The 24,128-nt window shown below is 37.5% G+C and overlaps 2 protein-coding genes across 2 annotated transcripts in view; one reads left to right on the top strand and one right to left on the bottom strand.

Moving 5' to 3' along the window:
• Positions 1-24,128, bottom strand: part of LOC122272127 (fatty acyl-CoA reductase 1-like) — a 102,203-nt gene that overhangs the window by 11,269 nt on the left and 66,806 nt on the right. The window contains exons 7-8 of the mRNA XM_087167950.1: positions 18,067-18,111; positions 16,283-16,401 (exon numbers count right to left, since the gene is read on the bottom strand). Coding sequence (XP_087024076.1) covers positions 16,283-16,401; positions 18,067-18,111 — 164 coding nt within the window. The remainder of the gene's footprint in view (positions 1-16,282; positions 16,402-18,066; positions 18,112-24,128) is intronic.
• LOC147807198 (uncharacterized) lies at positions 5,536-6,980 on the top strand. The gene has a single exon (XM_087168666.1). The coding sequence runs from the start codon at positions 5,702-5,704 to the stop codon at positions 6,893-6,895; it is 1,194 nt and encodes a 397-aa protein (XP_087024792.1). The 5' UTR covers positions 5,536-5,701; the 3' UTR covers positions 6,896-6,980.

The following is a 24,128-nucleotide window of genomic DNA, read 5'->3' on the forward strand; positions in this document are numbered from 1 at the left end:
ACACAGTTCCAAGTGCATGCTTACGAATATCGACAATGCTAAAAATGTGTGTTTAGAAAAAGGTACACAGCTCTAACTGCGTGTATTCGAAAATAGGCACAGCAAAAAATGCGCATTTTTTCTACCCAACTTTAACAACGAAGCAGAAAATTGCGTGCTTACTTATTTAAACACTATAAGCATAATCATTACAGGGCTATTATAGAGCGTTCGCCTTCCAATGAGTTGAACCGGGTTCGAATCCCAGTGATGGTTGGTCGAAACAAATCTGCATCCGTCTTGCACCGAAAACATTTCTCACGTAAAATATCCTCAGGTGTAGACGAACCATAGGTTAGAATTCCTTTGGGAGGTTCTGGTGGTGGTTCTGGTGGAGGTTCTGGTATGGGGGGAGGTTCTGGTGGTTATCCTCTCTATGAAACTCAAATGCTGATGAGTTCCCTCAAAAAGTCCTCCTCGAAGGTGAAATTTATCCCATTATTTGATCCAAGAGTTCCTTTGTCTTCTAGATAGGGTTCAAAATTACAAGGCTACGGATTTGAGCATTAGTAATCGTAAACCCAAAAATTGTGTCTGCTGTTTAACGACGGTTATAAAATAAAAAATCATTACAGGGCAATATCCCGTTATTTAGGGTCCGGATGGCTAGGTTTGCTGCAGATGTAATTTTTCAGTCGATGTATTTAGCAGTCGATGTATTAATTCTAAACGATAAAGTGAATTTTAAAGCTCAACATTCCTACAATGTAAATCTAAAATCTCTCTCTCTCTCTCTCTCTCTCTCTCTCCCTCTCTCTCTCTCTCTCTCTCTCTCTCTCTCTCTCTCTCTCTCTCTCTCTCTCTCTCTCTCTCTCTCTCTCTCTCTCTCTCTCTCTCTCTCTCTCTCTCTCTCTCTCTCTCTCTCTCTCTCTCTCTCTCTCTCTCTCTCTCTCTCTCTCTCTCTCTCTCTCTCTCTCTCTCTCTCTCTCTCTCTCTCTCTTCCATATGCCTGTGCGATTGTTCTTGTTTTCTAAAACCACTATTATAAGTGTATTGCAACTGTGGCAAGCTCTTAAAACAACTGTTGAATTTTAAAAATTTTAATAAAAAAGACTAATTTACCTAGTGATTTATGACAATAGACTATATCAGGTAACGGATTTATTTGGGCTGACTAGTTTATTCTTTAAAAAAGAAAAAAATACTCACAAAAGGAAAAAATTGGAATTAAATACTATATCCATTTTCGTTAACACGCACTTCGAACTTCGTCCAGATTTAAAAACTCATCAACATATTCTTTCCTAAGCTTCATAGAACATGTAATTAAGGTTTAATTTGCATTTAAAACTGAAATAAATTTAATAATTAAGTTAAAAAAATTAAGGAGAGGAAAGCTGATTTGATACATACGTCCTAGTATATCTATAATAAAAAAGGAAGAGTTTGTTTTTCTGTATGTCGCATTCATAATTCCGGAACCATCCTGAAAATTAAACAATGGCTCTACGGGGCCAAATTTCGATTCACTATTGACTGTAGACAACCCCGTGTTTTTCATAGATCTATTTAATTAAGCAATTAATTTATTATTTACTGTATACAATCCTGTTTTTTTCGTAAATAATTTAATGTGATGTTTGCTAATTCTTAGCTCTATTTAAATAAAAAAGAAATTACTGCACTTTCTCTAACATCTAACATCTTACCTATCTAATGCTATTTGCTTTTCTGCTTGCTGTAACTTGGATGCAGGCAATCTGTTAATTTCTAGCATATAGGCTAGACGAAATTCGCGAGCGAAGCGACCTATAGGGGGGCGTTATTATTTGAGACGAATGGCTGCTGGTAGAACAACACGATCATCCGTTGCATTGGAAATTTCTTCATTGTAGCATGGTATAGTTCCATCTTTATTGTGGCTTATTAAATTAAAAAAAAAGAAAAATGTTTGATATGAACGACAGGACATATCACGACAGGAATGTTTGATATGGTTGACGGAATCTCTTTTTTTAGAGGAGGAGCTTCCCAAAGATATTGGAAAAATATTGTAAATAAACGGAAAAAATATATGTAAACTCATGTTTGTGAAAATTGAAACACCATGAAGGAATCGTCATAATTAAATGAAATTTAATACACAGCTGAATAGTAGTAGGACAAATAAATGATTAAATTTTCAAAGCAAACAAACTATAACAAGAGATCAAAATCAGTATTTTGTGTAACCACCACGCGCCGCAATAAGTGCTGTTACACGACGTGGCATGGAGTCAAACAAATTTTGAACGTCTGCCTGAGGAAGGGCATTTCATATTGTTTGTATGCGTACCCAAAGTTCGTCTGTAGAAGCAACAGGACGATGATCACGAGTGAGACGCCGACCAGAGAAATCCCACACATGTTCAATCGGAGATATATCCAGGGAATACGCAGGCCAAGGAAGAAGCTGTACCTGCCGCGATGCAAGGAAGGATTGCACAGTCCTAGCAATATGAGGGCGGGCATTGTCCTGTTGAAATACAGCGCCTGGCAAGACTTGAAGGAAGGGAACAGCTTGGGGCTGTAGAACTTCACTGATGTGCCGGTTGCTGTTCAGATTACCCACAATTCGTAGCAATTGAGATCGTCCATGATACGCTATGGCACCCCAGACCATAACTCCAGGTGTTCGTCCACTGTGGCGTTCGATAAAGCACTCCGGAAGGTGGCGTTCACCGGCATAGAATGCAGCCATCATGGTACTACAAATTAAAGCGAGATTCGTCAGAAATCACAACACGCTGCCAATCAGCACGCCAGTCCTGTATAAAGGAGTCCCTTGCGCGCAGCCCCACGCTGCAGCAGACATCTATAAATTGATGAAGCACACAATGAAACACCTGTAGCTATTGACCACTGTGCTGCCAGTTGTCTAGTGGGGGCCGTACGGTCAGCCAGCGCCATGCGGACTAGGTGTCTGTAATCGCGAGCTGACGTGACATTTCGGGGTCCACTCCCGGATTTCCAAGTTGTCTGACACTCGTTCGTCCACTGCTTCCAAACACGCACCACTGTGCTGCTGTTACGCTGCACACGAGCGGCATCTGCACCATAAGATAATCCAGCTTCCCGAAGGCCGATGGTTCTCCCCCGTTCAAAGTCTGTAAGTTGCTGAAAACTCGCTCTCTTTCGTCGAAAAGGCATAAGTAACGACTAAGCTAACATTTACCACAAGCAGATTACCACCGATAACCATACACGCGTCGCTACAGCCGTCTATTTATTCGGATCCATCAGTCGGTCAGAGGGCGCTGCTCAGCATGCGCTACGGGTCTGAAATTCTAATCATTTGCATAACATGCTCTACTTTGCATTTCCTGAAAGTTTCAGCTGTCTCGCATAAGTCCTTCATGGTGTTGCAATTTTCACAAACATGAGTTTATCTTATCTTCTAATTAGAGTCAAAACCTAATCCCAGTGAATTCACTCGACTGAATTTAATGATCTAATATATCTAATCTGATCTAATATATTTTAATCTAATGATCTAATACTAAATTTAATGATTATTATTTAATGACTATTTAAATTTTACATTCCATACTTTTTCTGAATTATAGAAATTCAAGCATTAAAATATGCAAAAAATATACACAGACACACAATGTTATGTCATTTAATTTTGCAAAAAAAAAAAAAAAACACAACAATTCTTACAACACTTTACTTTTATCTTGACAACAATTCTTATAACAATTCCTCAATTTTACAATTTCTTATAACTATTCCTGTAATCTTAAAATCAAGGGCCATATTATAAAAAAGTTGTATCAGTAATCATAGATGTATTAATTGATCTCTTTTCTGCTATATTTAAGAATTCTTTTCCTGTAAATTTCACATTTTTTTTAGTTTTTTCGAAGGCAGATAATGACTTTCAAAAGTGTGCAAATTTTCAGTTTCTTGTTACTTTCAGATTAATTTTCAGTTCACTTCAAGTATACAGGGCACATATGTTTATTTATTAGGTACTGCGTATCAATACACTGTCAGAATTTCAATTCTGAAATTATGTTAAATAATCAGCAGCAGTCCGTTCATCTGATTAACCACGAAGTTGTGGCGTATCTACCACTACGATAATTAAACTATCAATTCAGTAGCATATCGTCGCTTTGAAACTAAACCGTGGTAACTCAAAAAAGCAAGTTTTTCAGAAGAGCGATTTCAAACTAATGCTAATCGCGGCAATGCGATGACGATTGCTCTCTAAATTAACTTTATGGAACTATAAAGATAACAGGTTGTTTTTCTAAAAAGGTGACTTTTTTTACACAAAATGACACAAAAATCTCATTTTTCGACTTTTTTGAGTTACAACGGTTTAGTTTGACTTTGGGTGACTTTTTTTACACAAAATGACCCAAAAATCTAATTTTTCGACTTTTTTGAGTTACAACGGTTTAGTTTGACTTTGGGTGACTTTTTTTTACAGAGAATGACCCAAAAATCTCACTTTTTGACCTTTTTGAGTTACAACGGTTTAGTTTGACTTTGGGTGACTTTTTTTACGCAAAATGACCCAAAAATCTCATTTTTCGACCTTTTTGAGTTACAACGGTTTAGTTTGACTTTGGGTGACTTTTTTTTTACAGAGAATGACCCAAAAATCTCATTTTTCAACTTTTTTGAGTTACAACGGTTTAGTTTCAAAGCGACATGCTAACTTGATTCAAACTTGAGGTACCTTTTGCTAGATGAAGGTTGGCATTGTCTAATGGTCTTTCCCCATATTGGTGACCCGCGGACGTGATATGATCGCGGCTACTTCAATGCATGGTCCACATTGAATTGTTGATTTTTATTTAGGACTGCGTCATCGTCCTACTCGCACTGTTGCTTCTCAGTCTCATTTACACTCAACGAGATCCTGCACACACTCTATCTCCACTTCTCGAGGTTTTAAATCAACCACTTTTTGTTTTTAAAAGGGTAAAGATACAGCATAGGGCTTCATTGCGGATATGCATACGATGACCACAATTGTCATGGCTTTTCTTGAATAAAATTTTGGAACGAAATTTTCTTCCCCGAAAAGGTTAAAGTATTCCTTTTTAACGACCAGATAGAAAATGAATAAAATACTAAATTCTTGATAAACATAGAAAATTTATAGAGAGTGGAAATACGTGAGAAAATATAAATGAAATCAAACTCCTAAATTTAAGGGAAAAAAACTTGGTTATAATGTCAAGTCTCAGTAGCTCAGGGGTAGAATTCGCTTCTATAAAGCCGAAGGTCCTCGGTTCGATCCGGGAAGCGGGCACTAGTTTTTCTATTTCGTTTATGAGCATTCCAGAAGCTTCTGGAATGTTCAGTCTATGTCATTTCCTCTTTCGTTGTTCCTAGGAAGCTTCTAGAACATTCTGTGATAGTATAAAAGCGATCCCGTGATTGTAAAGAGGAGTTCTTCTGGTCGCAGACTAGTTCCCGGTGTTAATTCCTGATGTTAATAAATTATCAAAACCTCATGTTGTAATCTTCACTAAATCTAAACACTTTAACGTGACAAATTTGGTGGAGGCGCCGGGTAAGAGTTAATCTCCCAATCAATATCACGGAGCAAAACACTGACTGGCTTAGAAGAAGCCGTCGAGTCCAAGGACTTCTACCTGAATTTGGACTATACGAAAAACCTAAAGAAGCCGTTCCTGAAACGACTGTGCCAAAGACAGCCATGGCCAATGTGCCAGAGACAGACATGACCACTGGGGACCAACAGGATATGAAACCTGCCTTTTGGATGACGCCAACAGTTGCTGCTGAAGCCAGGAAACCAACAATCTTCCGGGGTACTCCAGGACAAGATCCGACAAAATGGCTGAAGGAATACCAGAGAGTGTCATCGTACAATCATTGGGATGACACTATGCAATTAGCTAATGCCTACTTCTTCCTGGACGGCGCCACAAGACAATGGTACGAAAACAATGAGGACTCACTGACGTCTTGGACTTTATTCGAAAATGGTTTGAAAGTGACCTTTGGAGACAGCCAATCCTACCTCAGACGAGCCAAAGACCACCTCAAGTCTCGCGCACAAAAATTCGACGAAAGCATCCAGTCTTACATTCAAGACGTTCTCGGACTTTGCATTCAGGTTGACCCGACCATGTCCGAAGGAGATAAGGTTTCCCACCTCATGAAGGGCGTCGCAGAAGATGTGTTCCAAGCCCTTCTTACGAGAGAAATCCTAACAACAGCTGATTTTACAAAGTGGTGCCTGTACATAGAAGAAATGAGACAAAAGAGAGTGGGACGGTACAAGTTTGCCAGATTACCTAATGTTGTTCCTATGGCCGCAGTGGACGAAGCACCTGACTTGGCTGTGCTAATTCGTCAGATTGTCAGAGACGAAATTCAACATGTAAACGAGCAGTCATTCGAAGTCCATCCCCGTGAACTGCAAACTACAGAGGCTTCTATTCGAAACGAGATGGACCGATCCATAGCAGCCCTTACAACCAACCGACCTCCCTTTATCACGACAAGACGCCCGATTGCAAGACCTCCTAGACGTTTGGCTACATACGCCGCAAAGCCACAAAATAATGTTCCTTGGAGTGAACCCCAACGAAAGACCGACCTGTGGCGTACCACGGATAACCGTCCGGTGTGCTTTCATTGCGGACGACCGGGGCATGTCGTTCGCTATTGTCGGGAACGCAGAACCATATTTAACGACTACCGATCCAACAACCCGAGAGGATATTCGTCAGCTGACTATGAAGACGATACTACCTACGACGCACCTCCCAGACGAAGATCCCCTAGTCCTGCCCGAGGACGGTCACGGATATGTCGTATGAGATCTCCATCGCCGATGCTGCACCGCCGTTCCAGCCAGTCGCCAACCCGAGAGGAAAACTAAGCCTTACGCCCTCAGTGGGAGGTGAGGCTACAATTTTTCGAAATCCTCCATTGGCCGCTAAATTGCAGGGAAACCACATCGACATTCTCATCGACGATGAACCCGTAAAAGCACTTGTGGACTCTTGAGCATCCTTTTCCGTTATCTCCGTTCTCTATCTTCCTACAGACAAAAACGACGAAAAGTCATGTTCCGAGCCTCAAAGGACACTATCCTTAAGGTCGCCGAAGGCAATTTTGTGAGACCACTGGGTACTTGTGTATTGCAACTGACCATAGATGATAGAACACAGCCCTACCAATTTACCGTGATGCCGAAGTGCAGCCATAGCGTTATTCTCGGTTTTGACTTTTTGAAAGCATCACAAGCCGTAATTGATTGTGGCCGAGCTGAACTTACCTTTGACGAGCTTTTACAAGATCAACCAACGAAGCCATGTACCTTTAACCTTCATGCTGTGTCTGACTTTGTCATCCCTGGCCGTTCCTTCAAACGCATTACAGTAAATGCCACAGAAAAACAAGAAGACATTGATTTAATAGTCGAAGGAAATAAAATTCTGTGCATTAATCAAGGAACTGCTATCCCCTCCACTATAGCCTCCTTCATCAATGGCGAAACTTCAATATGGGTGGCTAATGGACATGCACAAGCACGTCACATCCCGAAAGGCATGTGCATTGGTTACGCTGAGCCTGCCAACTCCGACTACTTGAACACGTTGGCGGAAGTACCTTCATACGCTGATGTTGAAGACTCAAAGCGCACGGACCTAGTCGACTACTCTCAAATGATGGCCGAAACCCTGAGCACGGAGCAGCGAATGCAATTGCAAAACCTGCTGAGAAGCTTTCAAGACGCATTCTACTATGGACTATCGCGCCAAGAATACAAAATAAAAGTGAAACACAAAATAGACACCGGAACCCATCCAGCAATCAGCCAAAGGCCATATCGAGTATCTCCTACAGAGCGACGCATAATCAATGACGAACTTGACAAAATGCTGAAACGGGACATCATTCGACCATCAGAGAGTCCGTGGTCGTCTCCGGTTGTGCTAGTTTGTAAGAAAGATGGAAGCTGGCGATTTTGCGTTGATTATCGTCGCCTCAACAAGGTCACCAAAAAAGACGTTTATCCTTTGCCCAGAATAGACGATACTCTAGACTGTCTTAAAGGGGCCCAATACTTTACATCGATGGATCTGCACTCTGGTTATTGGCAAATAGAAGTGGACGAGGCTGATCGGGAAGAAACAGCGTTCGTCACTAGTGAAGGGCTATATGAATTCCAGGTGATGCCGTTCGGATTATGTAATGCTCCTGCAACGTTCGAGAGAACTATGGATAACTTATTACGTCACCTAAAATGGAAAATGTGTCTTTGTTATTTAGACGATATAGTTGTTTTTTCGCACACATTTCCTGAACATCTTCGGCGGTTACGCTGCGTGCTATCCTGCATTCAAGAAGCCGGACTTACTTTAAATCCCAAAAAGTGCCAATTTGGCGCTAACGAAATCAAAATCCTTGGGCATCTTGTATCCGGAGGAGGAGTAAAACCTGATCCAGATAAAGTCGCAGCTGTACAAAATTTCCCTACACCGACGACTGTGCATGATGTCAGAAGTTTTTTGGGTCTGTGTTCTTACTACAGACGATTCATCCCAACATTTTGTTTCCGCGCTAAACCCCTTCAAGAACTTTTAAAGGGAGACTCAAGATTCTGCCGGGATCAGGCCCACATAGATGCATTTAATGACCTCAAATCGGCGCTGACTTCAAGACCTGTATTGGCATTATTCGATGAAAACGCACCCACCGAACTGCATACCGACGCCAGTGGATATGGTATAGGAGCCGTGCTGGTCCAGCAACAAGACGAAGAAGAAAGAGTCATCGCATATGCTTCGAGGACCCTATCTAAAGCCGAGAGAAATTATTCAACCACTGAACGTGAATGTCTGGCAGCTATATGGGCAATAGGGAAATTCCGCCCATACCTCTTTGGGAAGTTCTTCAAAATTATTACTGATCACCACTCTCTATGTTGGTTAGCCAATTTACGAGATCCATCTGGTCGACTAGCAAGATGGGCGTTGAGGCTTCAAGAATACGACGTCTCTATTATTTATAAAAGTGGAAGGAAGCATGCTGATGCAGATTGCCTATCACGAAATCCTGTTCCTGACGAAAACATTTCAGGAGTTGAGTCCCTTGCTGCGGTGACTGACTTGGCTTCGGAGCAACGTGACAACCCGCAGCTTGCCAACCACATCAGAGTCTGCAAAAATTCAGCCGACTTGTCAAGCGCAGGGTTCTCCATGGTGAATGACATCCTTTGCAAGAAGAATTTTGACCCATCTGGAAAACAGTGGCTACCAGTCATTCCTAAGAAAATGCGGTTAGAAATTCTCCGCCATTTTCATGATGAACCTACTGCTGGACACCTGGGATTGACAAGAACATATGATCGTCTCCGAAAGAGATTCTTCTGGCTGGGGATTTTCCGAAGCGTGCGCCACTACGTAACACATTGCAAAGAGTGCCAGCGTCGAAAAGCTGTCCCACTGAAGCCACCCGGCTACCTGATCCCCATACCTCTAGCCGAAGTCCCATTTCAGCGTATTGGTATGGACTTGCTTGGACGTTTTCCAAAATCACAGGATGGAAATAAATGGGTAATCGTATGCACCGACTATCTTACACGATACGCTGTGACAAAAGCTATTCCCAATGCAGAAGCTCCAGAAGTAGCAAAATTCTTTGAAGAGATTCTTCTAAAACACGGAGCTCCGAGAACCATCATCACGGATCGTGGTCAAGTTTTTCAGTCGAGACTCATTGCCGAGATCAACCATCAGTGCAGCGTAGTTCATCGGATGACGACCGCATACCACCCTCAGACGAATGGACTCACAGAGCGCTTCAACAAAACTTTGGCAGACATGCTATTCATGTACATAGACGTTGAACACAAGACCTGGGATCTGATTTTGCCGTTCGTCACGTTTGCTTATAACACAGCTAAGCAAGATACCACTAAGCATACGCCATTCTTCTTGACGTTTGGACGAGAGGCTGAAACAACATTAGATACCATGTTCCAGTACCCCATAGAGGATTCGGAAACAGACTTCATTGCGAGATTGAAGATCCGTGCAGAGGAATCTCGCCAGTTGGCTCGAATCCGAAATTTGGAAGCGCAAGAGAAAGACCGACGTCGCTATGATTCCAAGCATCGCGCAGTGTTCTATCAGCCTGGTGACTTGGTGTGGATTTTTATTCCTGTGCGCAAGGTAGGTCGCTCCGAAAAACTTCTCAAAAATATTTCGGCCCGTATCAAGTTTTGCGTCACATTTCGGAGGTCACATATGAAGTTCAAGATTTTGATCCTACATCAAGGAGACGTAAACCAAAGGACATCGTTCATGTACTCAGGATGAAACCCTACTATGCACCAGAGGCACAAGAGGACTTGTTTTCCAGGCACACCGAGTACAGACCAAAACGTGCGGGTCGCCAGAGTTCAGAATCAAAATGCAAGAACTGATGTCTCCAAGGCTACCACGGCCTATTCCGGACCAATAACAAGATCACGCAGGAACCTAGAACAGCGAGACGCTGTTCTTTTAAGACGGGAGTAATGTCAAGTCTTAGTAGCTCAGGGGTAGAATTCGCTTCTATAAAGCCGAAGGTCCTCGGTTCGATCCGGGAAGCGGGCACTAATTTTTCTATTTCGTGTATGAGCATTCCAGAAGCTTCTGGAATGTTCAGTCTATGTCATTTCCTCTTTCGTTGTTCCTAGGAAGCTTCTAGAACATTCTGTGATAGTATAAAAGCGATCCCATGATTGTAAAGAGGAGTTCTCAGTCAGTTCAGTCCCCAGTGGAGTCAGTTCGGAGTTCGAGTTCTAGACAGTTCGGTTCGAGTTCGTTCGTTCAGAAAAGTTCTGGAGTTCGTCAGAGTTATTGTAAACAGGCAGTCATTTTTTCAAAACAAAAGGTCTTTCTCAAGACCACCAATTAACTACTATCCTAGTCTTTTTTAAGACTGTTATCTCATCAGCACGTATGTTATTTATATCTCGATTGCTCTTGTTATTAATTTGATTATTTTACTGAATATTGAGATAAGCATTCACTGAAATCCTTCCCTTGTCAAGAACGCCCAAGTGGCTCAGGGTGACTGATTTTCAGGTGATAACTAACGGTCACGTATGACTATATCACTGTGTTAAATTGCTTTTAGCTAATTTCTCCTAGCAACCTTGGTTGTCGGTCTAAATTTATTGAGATTAGGGATATTACTATTTTTACTATGGCTAAAGAGCAATTGAGTAAAACGTTTGATTTTGATTCCTTTAAAGATTCCTTGTATGATGAACTCTTTAGAGAGCATAATATTATTGCCGACCTTCAATTGGCCGAGCCCAACCCACAAAACCACTTTTTTCTGAGGCAACATAAAATTACTCGAGATAATATTCAACATCAGATTAATTTACTGATAAACAGAGATGCTGGAAAATGCCCAGCACCAAACAATGAAGAACATAAACTCTCATTTGGCTTTTATAATGATATAAATCCTGATGCTTAATTTAAAAGTAGTATGGCGTCGAGCAAGGCGTCAAAATACGAATCAAATGCTACTCCCAAGGGAGAGGATTATCAAACAGTTAAAAAGGGTGCTAAACCCAAATCCCCAACAATTACTGTTCCTATAATAACATCAAATAAATTCCAGCAATTAAATGAAATTAAATTGACTGGAAATAATTCAGAAAAATCTCTTATTCCAACATTAAATCGGAATCCCACTAAGAAAAATAGGCTAACAGCCAATGAGAATGCAGAAACCCCGAAAGGTGCTTACGTCACCAGCCCTGGATCCTCACCCTTAACGCCTAGGCAAATACTTATCAATTCAATGTCTGCCCGAATTTCTAAACCTAAAAGACGATTATCGGGTGATTTTAACTCGATTTCGAAAAAACTTAATGATAAAAATAGCGATGGAGAATACGAAAATGATTTTCCCCCTATAAATAATAATAACGACGGAGAAATGGATACGAATACCTACTCAAACAACGGTATCCCATTGGTTGACTCTGAAGATCCTATCCAACCAATAGAAAACAACCAACAAACTTACGATTTTCAAAATGAAAACTTAAATTTTAATTCAAATGTAAACAAACAAGTACCAAAAACCAAAACCCCCCCAATAATAATTAAAGACGACAAAGTAACATGGAATGATCTAAATGAATCACTAAGGATGAATAAAATGACCGAATTTCACGGTCGAACATACTTTGATACTATTAAAATCTACCCACATGATAATGATACTTGCAGGAAAATTATAGATTTCCTCATAGCAAAAAATGTTAAACACCACACCTTTATTATCCCAGATGACAAGCAAATGAGAGTCGTCATCAGAGGCTTGCCTATTAATATAGACCTTAATCAAGTTAAAGACGAATTAATGGATGAACATCAATTAAATGTAATTAGCATGACCCAAATGACCAGTCGCCGAAATGGCACTAAAACTCCTATCCCACTTTATTTAATCACACTACCATTATGCGCACAATCTAAAAATGTGTATAACATAACTATGCTAAATAATCTAAGTGGTATCAAAATCGAAAAATATAGGGGACGACCGGGCCCCAAGCAATGCCACAGGTGCCAGCAGTTCTTTCACTCCGCTAATTTTTGCAGGCATGATCCTAAATGTCTAAAATGTGCTGGCGATCACTTAACCAGCCAATGTTTAAAACTATCAGATTCAAAAGCAACCTGCGCATTATGCAACGGTGATTACACGGCAAATTACAGCCAATGCCCAAAAAGGCCAAAAATAAATAACCACAATAATAGCAATTACAATAAACGACCTCAATTCTTTCCAACTAGAACTATCACAGGAAAATCATACGCTGCTATCCTAAAAAATTCCGATAACGAAACCGAAACCATAAATAATAGTCTAAAAGAAACTATAACTGAAGCAAAAGGCTTAATAGCCGAACTTAAATCTTTAATAGATAGCATTAATGGACTTGGACTCACCAATATTTTAAACTCAGCTCTTAATAGAAACAATATCAATAATGCTTAATACAAGTAAATCAATTACATTAACCCTCTGGAATGCGGATGGAATTAAATTTAACTTAGACGAATTAAGAAATTTTCTGTTAAACCACGACCCAGATATCTGTATGCTTACAGAAACGCACCTCACCCCACAACATAAACTAAATATTAATAATTATGATACTTTCAGGTGTGATAGACTCACACATAAAGGCGGCGGGGTCGCGATCCTCTCAAAAAGATATCTCAATGCTACATTACTGGATATTGATAACAGCAATGGATTTGAACTAGTAACAATTATCCTAAGCATTAATAATAAAAAATATAAATTTTCATCTATTTACAATCCTCCCAATAATACCCTGAAACAACAAGATATTGACTCAATTTTTAATGATAACATAGACACCATTGTTGGAGGTGACTTCAACAGCAAAAATACTATTTGGGGGTGTCGAAATAATAATAAAAATGGAATTGCACTAAAAGACATTATAAATAGAAAAAATTTAAAAGTGGTAGCACCAATACATCCAACCTATTACCCTAGCTTTGCTAATCATAGACCTGATATTCTTGACTACTTTATTACAAACTCAAATTATCCCCTATGTGCTGATGTAATAAATGATTTATCCTCAGACCATTTACCAGTATTCTCCACATTCTTGCAAAATACCAAAGCAAACCACCAAAAAATTAAAACAACAAATTGGCAAAACTATACACAGTATCTGGAAAACTTGGAACCAAATGACTACCAACTTAATAGCCCTAAAGATATAGACCCAACTATTAGCAAAATTAAAACTATGCTAACAGATGCATTTTATAAATCAACCTCCGAAAAAACAGCAATCCCTAATTTCATGAAACTTCCCGACCACATCCGACAACTGATAAAATATAGAAACAAAATTCGGAAACAATGGCTTAAATCTTTTGATCCTCAGCTTAAATCTGAAATAAACTACTTGAACAAAAAAATTAAAAAACAGTGCCAAGATCGTCGCAACGAAAGTTGGCAAGAGAAACTTGAAGCACTTAACACCAACGATAATTCTATCCATAAATTAGCTAAAGCTCTTAAAATTAATAAAAATATAAATAGACCCATCCACGGTAAAAATGGTCTAGTTTTCACTTCAGAAGACAAAGCTGAAGCTTTTGCAGACACGATGGAGGATCAATTTACAGAAAACAACAATAATACTAATGATGATTTCGAAGATCAAATTTTAAAAGAAAACAGAAATTATTTCAGTAATATAGTAATGAAAAATAGCATTAGTCCCACTACCAATGATGAAATTACAGCACTAATTAAAAGGCTCAAACCTAGAAAGGCACCAGGAGGTGACCAAATCACTAACAAAATGATTAAAAATTTACCAACAAATTGCATTAATTATATAACTAATATCATTAACGCTTGCCTTAAATTATGCTATTTTCCCACTAAATGGAAAGAAGCCACTGTTATTCTTTTCCCAAAACCACTTAAAGATCCAGTAATGCCTCAAAATCATAGACCTATAAGTTTACTCCCCTCATTAAGCAAAATATATGAACGAATAATCTATTACAGAATTGAAGACAAACTCATAACACTACCCGACGAACAGTATGGGTTCAGGAAAAAATTAAGTACAACTAAACAGTTAATTAGAATAATTGAATTCATCGGCCAAGCCATTAAAAACAAGCAATGCTCAGCATTTTTAATGCTAGATGTAATAAAAGCTTTTGATAGAGTCTGGCATGCTGGACTCATCAATAAATTGATTAAATTAAACTTCAATAGTGACCTAATTATTCTACTAAAAAAATACCTAAGCAACCGCTCATTTAAAATTAAAATCGATGATACACTTTCAACTAGGCGTATTATTAAAGCTGGGGTCCCCCAAGGAAGTATCCTTGGACCCATTCTTTATCTATTTTTTACACAAGATTTTCCAATTAACAGAACCGATCACAACTGCCTCACTGCCTTCTTTGTAGATGATACAGGAATTATTATTAAGTCAAAATCTGCAAATAATGCCTTATTAAAACTACAGGATAACATCAGCACACTTGAAACTTGGTGCTCAAATTGGAAAATTGATATTAACGCTCAAAAATCCAAAGTGCTTATTATTAAAAAGCCAAGAAGCCAAATTATTACAAATACTCTAACCTTTTATGAAAACCAAATTCCAATTGTTAACCAAGCTACATATTTAGGTCTCACAATTAATAATAAATTAAACTGGGACGATCATATTAATAATATTCCTGGTAAAGCCCATGGCATTAATAATAAACTGAAATGTATCCTTGGACCTTTTCAAAAATCTCCCTTAAAAACAAAAAATTCATATACACAACATATATTCGACCGATCTTAACTTATGCATCCCCAGCCTGGTGCAACTTGAATAAAGAGCAAACAAAGAAATTAAATACTTTCCAAAATAAAATTCTAAGAAAAATGAGTGGAATGCCATACTTCATAAGAAATAGTGCCATCCATAGAGATTTCCACATTAAAACCTTAACTGAAACAATTGTTGATCTAAATTCCAAATTTTTTAAAAATGCGATGAAATGTAATGCAGCAAACTTTTATAAAATTTTTGAGGCAGATATGTTAATAGAGGACTCTAAAATCAGACCTATTGCATACTTTTTAACTAGTGACGCAATACTTTCGAAAAATTTTAATTAATTTTAAAAAATTTTCATATTAAAAAAGGCTTTTAAAAGGGCCAATTTAGTTGCAACATTTACCGCTAAACTTTATTGGCGCTGATTGCATTATCTCAATATTATTTACTTGATATTTCTCCGCTAGCCATAACTGGCGCTAATTTTCAACTTCAAATGTAGGCGTGGCTTTGGGCGCTGCAGTCGCGCACATCTAATATTAAACTAATATTACATTAGTTTTCTTCTTTTCTCTCTCTCGCCTTCTCTTTTATCACAGATACAACCAAGTCAGATCTCACTAGTACCAGATGGAAGGGTAAAAGGCCCCTACGGGGCCTAAAGGCCCTGAGCAATCCCAAATGATGATGATGATGAAAGAGGAGTTCTTCTGGGCGCAGACTAGTTCCCGGTGTTTGTAAATTCCTGATTTTAATAAATTATCAAAACCTCATGTTGTAATCTTCACTAAATCTAAACACTTTAACGTGACAATAATTTGAATTAAAACGACTAGTTGTTCACAAATATTTAAAGAAATTTAAGTTTTCGTCAGTAAATAAATCCAATACCTCTTTGTACCAACACTCCAGGCAGCTGCAATATGCATATTAGCCACAGTGTCTACCGGCACTATGTCAATGCGAGCATTCGTATCAGCTAAAATAACTTTACAGAGGCCTCTACCTGCCTGTAAAAAAAGATTTTATTTAATTTCTTTTATTATAAAATTTTAATTTATCTTTATAGAATTCCTTGAACAAAAATAAATTTTTTATCCGTTTAAATATCTGAATATGTTCAATTAAAAAATTGTAACTTGGTAAAGGAGAATTAAAACATTTATTACGTCAGATGTTTCGCAAAACATTTTTTGACATAAAAAAGTTTTACAAATAATTTTGTTACATAATGTTATTTAAAAGTATGAGCTCGAAGATGTTATGATCTATAGCGATATGTTAGAATGTCGGGGAGCGATGACAGAAAAACTGCGATAAAAAGGCATATAAAGAATCCATGTATTGACAACTAATTGCTTTAATTCATTACCATTTCTTAGCCTTACGTATTTAAATATGTTGAGTGAAAAAAAAGTGCGAGAAATAATAACAAATCTTAGCAAAATCAAATTATTTAGCATTCATGCGCCGGTTTTCGCTTTATATGATAATGTGTTAGGCAGATGTAGGGGAAAAAAATAGTCTTATTTCTCTAAAAATAGCTTTATTTCAGCACTCAATTCAAGGTAGAGAAATAAAGAGATTGCTGATTTTAATTAGTATTTTTATTTATTGGAAAATGGATTAAAGGAACGTTATAATTTAGTTTTTAAATAATAGGAAATAGGTTATAAATATTTTTGCAGTAAATAAATTTTAAGTTTTTAAGTCAAATTGAATTTTTGGGCAGGCAGCACAACAAAATACTATAGCGTAAAGACGACAATAAGAACAAATAAAAATTTTATAATATAGAGAGGAAATGTATTTTAGTTGGTATTTTTAAAAAAAATCTTTCCCACAAATGCCACTCTCTGTTTTTTTAATAATTGATATACTTAAAAAAATATTGAAATTAAAAGTGCCTTTTAATAAAGCATTGTGCCAGGACTCACTCCTCTTCCATGCAAATAAATGGCTTTTGCCCGGAAGGTCAGTATAGTATGTCTATAGAAAGAAGTTCCCTCACCACTGCTGCTGTTGGATTTTAGATTTGTTGATTTTTGACTTTGTTGATTTTCTTAAAATCCCATTTTAAACATTATAGCCATGGCATAGTTTCTTATATAAAGTTCATGGAATGCTTTGGTAATACCGTTTATTGTTTTTATCAAATATACAAATATATTCTTTTTCTTCATTTTTTTGCATTTTATGGCAAAAAATTTTAACAATAAAAAAACATTGATATTTTAATTTACTGAAATAGTATTAGTCACATCACAATCATCTCTCATAGTGATAAATCTAATAATACAGATTATAAATAGTTTTAATTGATCAACAACATTAATCGAAAATAGAACATGTAATTAATGTAACACCAAATCTGAGGAAAGTGGATAAAAAGGTGAGGTTCATTCAGTGTCAATAATGACATCAAATAAACCTACGACTTTTCATCATGTTTCCTTATTTTCATAAGAAATTCCTTCAACAAAATTGATAAAATTTACATAAATTAAACATAATATCTGGAAAACTAACTGAGATATACACTCAATATTTTATTTCTGACTATATCTTGCAAAACTATAAAAAAAAATTTTATTTAAATTTTTTGAAATTATTTAAATTTAAGTAATTCTTTAAAATATCTTGAAAAGTATCAAAAGAGTATCAATAATGCTTACCAAAATCGGTAAGTCAACAATTCCAAATCCTTCTTCTACGTAGCCCTGAAAACAAATGATGCGAAATAACAAATCAAAAAATTTTAGTCTGCATATAAGGTGATTTTATTTTATAGCCTTCGTAGATCAGCCGACTCAATATTTTGGGTTTACGACCTGCCAGTGTTCAACTTCATAGCCCTGTAATTTTGTACCCAATCCAGAAGACAAGAGAAATCCTGGATCAAGCAGTGAGAGAAATTTGCTTTTGTGAAGGACTTTTTTGATGGAATTAACCAGTATTTGCGTTAAATGGAGAGAAAAGCAGCGAAATCCTCCCATGGTTAGTCGAACGACAAGGGTACTCTAATCCATGATCTGTCTACCACTGAGGACATTTTTCGTCAGCAGTATGGACAGTGTGAGCCGGGTGCGAAATTGAATTCGTATCGACCAGCTATAGCTGGATATTAGGTGATTAATGAATCGTAAGTGAAAAAATTTTTTATTAATTTTTAAAACTAAAATAAAGAAACTGAACCTGGTTTTAAGTAATAATGAAGAATAAGGCATTTCAAGTGCATTTCAATCTATCTAATCTGAATTTATCTCAGGGCTGTGAAGTTGGAATTACATATTTGGAAATTCAGAGTTAGGAAAAATTAAAAGAAATGGAAAAAATTAAAAGTAACATCCTATAAGTATAAAAATGATAGAAACGCTTTTAACTGATGAAAATTGCTAGGACAAAATATTCATGATTAAAAAAATAAAAATATTTATCAAGTGAATATCACTGCAGTTACTTAAATTCTAACTTAAGCAAAATTAAATTCTTATATATTAATAAGTTTGAGCATTTGTTTCAATGAGCTATTGAATCAAACTAGAATATTATTTAAAATTATACAAAAAATGTCTATAAATGAATGATTATTACTTTTAGTACTATCTTTTGATTCATTATGTACAAAATTAACTTTATTTAGTAAAACAGCTAAGTAAATTTAATAGATAAGACAATTACTTTAATGTATAATTTGTAACAGTTTCTTACTCACTGATGAATTATACACTCGATAACAAAAAGATCGACGTACCAAGAAGTAATCATCCGATTGCTTTGAAATTTCGTACGCATGAATGTTTTGAACAGATATGGCTGGAATGATGCAGACTGGGGACGTATAGTCTTTAGCGACGAATCTCGCTTCCAACTGTGTCCTGACGATCATCGAAGACGTGTTTTGAGACGCACAGGGCAAAGGGGGGATCCTGCTTTCATTATTGCACGCCACACCGGCCCTCAACAAGGCATTATGGTCTGGGGTGTCATTTCCTTTGACAGCCGGACCCCTTTGGTCGTCATTAGAGGTACACTTACTGCACAGCGGTACGTCGACGACATCCTAAGACCTGTTTTTCTACCGTTCCTTTTGCAGCGCCCTGGGCTTGTTTTTTAGCAGTACAATGCCAAACCACATACGGCACGTGCTGCTATGAACTGTCTGCAAGCTTGTCAAACTCTTCCTTGGCCTGCCAGATGACCAAATCTCTCATCCATCGAGCATGCCTGGGATATGATCGGAAGGCGATTGCATCTGTCTCGGAATGTTGATTACCTCGTTCGATAATTCGATCGAATTTGGCAGGAAATACCGCAAGGGACCATCCGGGAGCTTTATCGGTCTATGCCACGCCGTGTGGCAGCTTGCATCCAGGCTAGAGGTGGGTCAACACCTTATTGAACTTGTTACTGTAACTCTGCAATAAAATATTCAATTGTTCTGAAATTTTAATCATTTACTATTCTGTACATTGTCTTCCTATCCACCAATTTTCGTTTCAATCAGACAACTATATTCATGTGGTAATGGCAGAGATTTTATTTTTACACGAGGTATTTCCTTCGAGATTTACTGTGCTTGGTTCCTCAAATTTGCACTCCAATGCCATGCATTCGTTTCCTTCGATTGTCATGCATTAATTTCGAATGACATGCTTTCACTTGAAGCATCTGCTCTCCTTTACCGTAGAGTAATTCTTATCAGCCGATTGTTGTTCAATGCGTCTTTTTAAAAGCTTTAATGCTAGATTCCATAAAAAAAATAACATATGTCTGCTTCTTGATTTGGGCGGAGGAATAGCAGTTGAAAGCAAAAAGAATTAAGTATCTATTGCAAAAATGTTCAGAGCAAAAACACATTATCATTGGAACCTATAAAAAATGCTGGCAGTTGAATTATTTGCTACCTAAAATACCCTGCCAGCAGAAATATTTACACTGTTACCCACAAGAATTGAAATTTTCATTTACACATTCTATCAGAAAAAGTTCGAATCCGAAAGGCTGAAAAATCCCCGTGTATTAAGAGGTGATTGGTGCACATTAAATCTGTCTGGGTCACAAAATCCCCCAAGTTCCCATAACAAATCAATACTTCTGGGGATGCTGAATTGTAGATTGATCGTTCTATGGCTCAGATCGAAATTATGATCTGCATATGGATGAAAGGTGTGCGAATGAGTCCTACCTGCGAAATGGGTTGTGTTTCGTTGCTTCTAATCCCCAAGAGGTTCATCCCAATTAGACCGAATCCATAAGTCCAAAAATGTCCAGAAAGTCTGAAAACAAATGAGGTTTTGAAAAAACCTCGTCGATCTTAAAATCGATACAGTTTAGAATATGCTCGGGCGAAGCCTGAGCAGTCCTACATTTAGTGCAAAGTCCAAAAGTCTTTTGCTCCTGAGCATAAGAGAGACACCTCAAGTGACCACTTGCAAAGCGAGTCAAACAAGTCTGCTGGCTACTAGGTCCTTCAAAAAGCAAGCACTTTCAGGTCGTTTTCTGAAATAACAACTATGCGGAGGAGGAACCCTCCAAAGGTCCATAAACATTTTTTTGCACTCTGCAAAGACCTCATTGAAAGTGGAAAGTAAATCTGGCTGTAAAGGTTCCAAAGAAGCATCTTTAGTCAGTGAATCCGCCATCTCGTTACCTTTGATTCCAACGTGTGATGGAATCAATTGGAAGTGTACACTAAAGTTCGCTGAGAGCCTGAAGAGCATCCCCAAAATTGAAGCAGCAGCCCTGTCTCAAACATTCATCCAGTTGCTAAGGTGTTGGAGTGAAGATTTGCTATCCGTCAATATCCATATATGCTTAAAGTCAGGCTCAGCAATATTCTCAACATGTCTTTGGCCATTTTCAATCGCAATAAGCTCAGATCTGAATACCGAGCAAAATTCAGATTTTCTAAATTTGAAACTGGGGTGAACGTGTGTGTTTTAATAAAAAAAACCACTACCTGAATGACCTTCGTCGCTCTTGCTGCCATCTGTGTAGAGTTGAGAAGCATCTGTTGGTATTTGGCTAATAGTTTCAAGAGCCATTTGTCTCATAAATTCTGGGTTGTCTTTACTTTTATGGGCCGGGTACAACAGCTCTGTGTGGAAATGGATACCAGAAAAATCAGTAACAGGGCTAAAACATGACCTCAAGGAATGAGGTTCAATTCGGCAGGGATATTGCAAGTCTACAAGGTGAATTGAAGCAGCCAAAGGGAAGGGACTGTTTCTCTTCAGTCTATGGCAGTGGCGTACGCAGAATTTTTTCAAGGGGGGGGGGGGGTTCATAATTTTCAGAAATTACTAAAAGAAATTCGAGTATGTAATAAAGCACTATTTCTTCCCTAATTTAGACAGCTAGACAATTTTGACTTTTTATTTTGACAACATTGTTTAGTTAAATTTTGTTTTTATTTTTTAAGTTTAAGAATATAATTTTTTTATAATAAGAGGTAAAATATGTTATTTGTATTAAAAAGTAGGAATAAATCAAGCCAGAAAAAACTACTCATACTGTAACAGCTACCTAAATAATAACCATATAAATGTGAATATTCCATAGAAAACCAATGAATTTAACTAAAAAATGACTTACCAACAAATAGGGAATTAAACCAGTATACAAACACGCTACAAATTTATTGATTTATACTGTAACTAGCTGTACCCTGCGTGCGTTGCAACGCTTTCAGTTTGAATTTAAATTTTGTATTTAAGTGTGTAAATGAGATTTGTGATTATGATTTGAATAGAGAATTTTATTTAATGGTGAAAAAACCAGTGATAGTCTCAACAGTTAATTCTCTAGGATATCGTTAGTGCATTTTCAAACAGACATGTATGGTGATGCACACTGACCATGAAACATATTTTGGATGATGACCTGAAATAATTCTGGATCAATGGCGTCATGAATATTTCTGCTGATATGAGCTGACCAATTTGTCCTGGTGTGAGTTTTTCAATAAGCCAAATCATGTGGCAATTCTCTTTTTCTGCTGTTCAATAGAATGCATCAAACACCGTGTCTCTCTAAAAGCATGACTTTTCGCAATAAAACCAAGTTTAGAGCTTAATATTTGTTTTAACTCACGTGTGATAATGCATCATGAAGATCCGATGATGTTTGCCTAAGTTACTAAAGCTCTTTAATTTTAGCTCAAGCAGGATTGCATGTGAATGTAATAAATAACTCTAGCTGTCCATATGCGCACCGATACTTGTAGCAGCACCGAATGAAGTCATTTGGAAACACGAATGTACTGACCTATATTCGCCAAGAAAAGTTTCTATTGATTTGCTTGACCCGATAACAACGTTGATAATGGCTCGGCTGGCGACGTTAAATCTGGTAGTTACACTTTGCCTCCAGAATAGCAAATTCCAGCTGTTTCATTCTTAAATTTGAGAGCACTACAAAACATACATAATTGATCCATTTTTCCGATGATGACGCTTGGGTGAAAGACTATAGTTGGTTGTCGGATCATAGTGAAATGCACTGAGATTCAAAGCAGAGTATTGGCAGCGTCTGAATAGCGAAGTGCGTTCTTGAATGATTTTTATTCTTGCATCCCGTTGCTCTGATGTTTCCGACGAACGGGCTTGAGTAGTGCGTAGTTGATTTGTTAACAGTCTTCTTTCCTGTTTCTCAGACGTTTCTAAGTAACGGGCTAAAGCATTGTGTTCTCGATTAGTTTCAAGTCTTTCTTCCCGTTGCTCCGATTTTTCTGAAACACGGTTAGTTCTCTTCTTGCGTGCTTGAGATGTTGAGTGACTAAGAGCGATTCGTTTAGGTGGCATATTTTTGCAAATATTCTATTTCAAACAAAAAGAAATGTAGAAGTTGACAGTGGTCGCAAATTTGCTAATTCGAAAATTCACGTATTTATTTTAAATAATAAAAAAGCAATAAAAATGAAATAAATTAAATAAGAAATATAATAATGATAAAATTTAAAACAAAAATCTATTTTTGGTAAAAATATACTTGTGGGTGCCCCTTGACGAAATTGGCAACTTATGTTTATCACCATTCCTGTTTGCGCGGAACACCGCGGTAACAGGAATGGCTGCCAAAGCATAATGATATTTTAGTAATACATTGGAAAATTTCAGCAAGACATCGGCCAAAACTTTATAAAATTGCAATGAACCCAATGTAAGCAAAATTAATAAACCCAATAAAATGCATTTTGAATCGAAATAAAAATTAATGGAGTAAGCACAGAAAGAAAAGGAAAAAAAAACATCTCACTTATTCATTAAGCTTGAATTTCCTCAGTTTTAAGTGGACAGAATTCTCTAATAGCAGTTAGATACTGTCTAAATTTATCATGAATACAATCTGTGTTCCTCCATCGCCACATAAATTCGGCGAAATACGAATTGAAAATGGCGTCTGTGGTATCGGAATGGCGGTGACATTTTTTTTCTAAAGTCCTTTTTTTATGACTGCCCACATACCTTCGATCCTATTGATCAGAAGCAAAAGTAACCTAACCAGCCGGTATCCAACATAGAACTAACGGACTTCTGAAATTACATATACCGTTGAACATTTAAAAATAACGCTGAAATTTAAACGAATCAGAATCACGATTGGGATTCAACATCGGCCAGCTTGGAGATCAACCGCTATCACAACTTGGTGAGAATCAAGGGACACCCTCAAATATAGTCTACTCCTATTTTTTAAATGAAATAATTAAAATGAATGTGAATTCGCAAACTTT

The sequence above is a fragment of the Parasteatoda tepidariorum genome, chromosome 7 (assembly GCF_982258835.1).
Source record: "Parasteatoda tepidariorum strain Cologne lab strain chromosome 7, Ptep-v5.0, whole genome shotgun sequence".
Classification (NCBI taxonomy): Eukaryota; Metazoa; Arthropoda; class Arachnida; order Araneae; family Theridiidae; genus Parasteatoda; species Parasteatoda tepidariorum.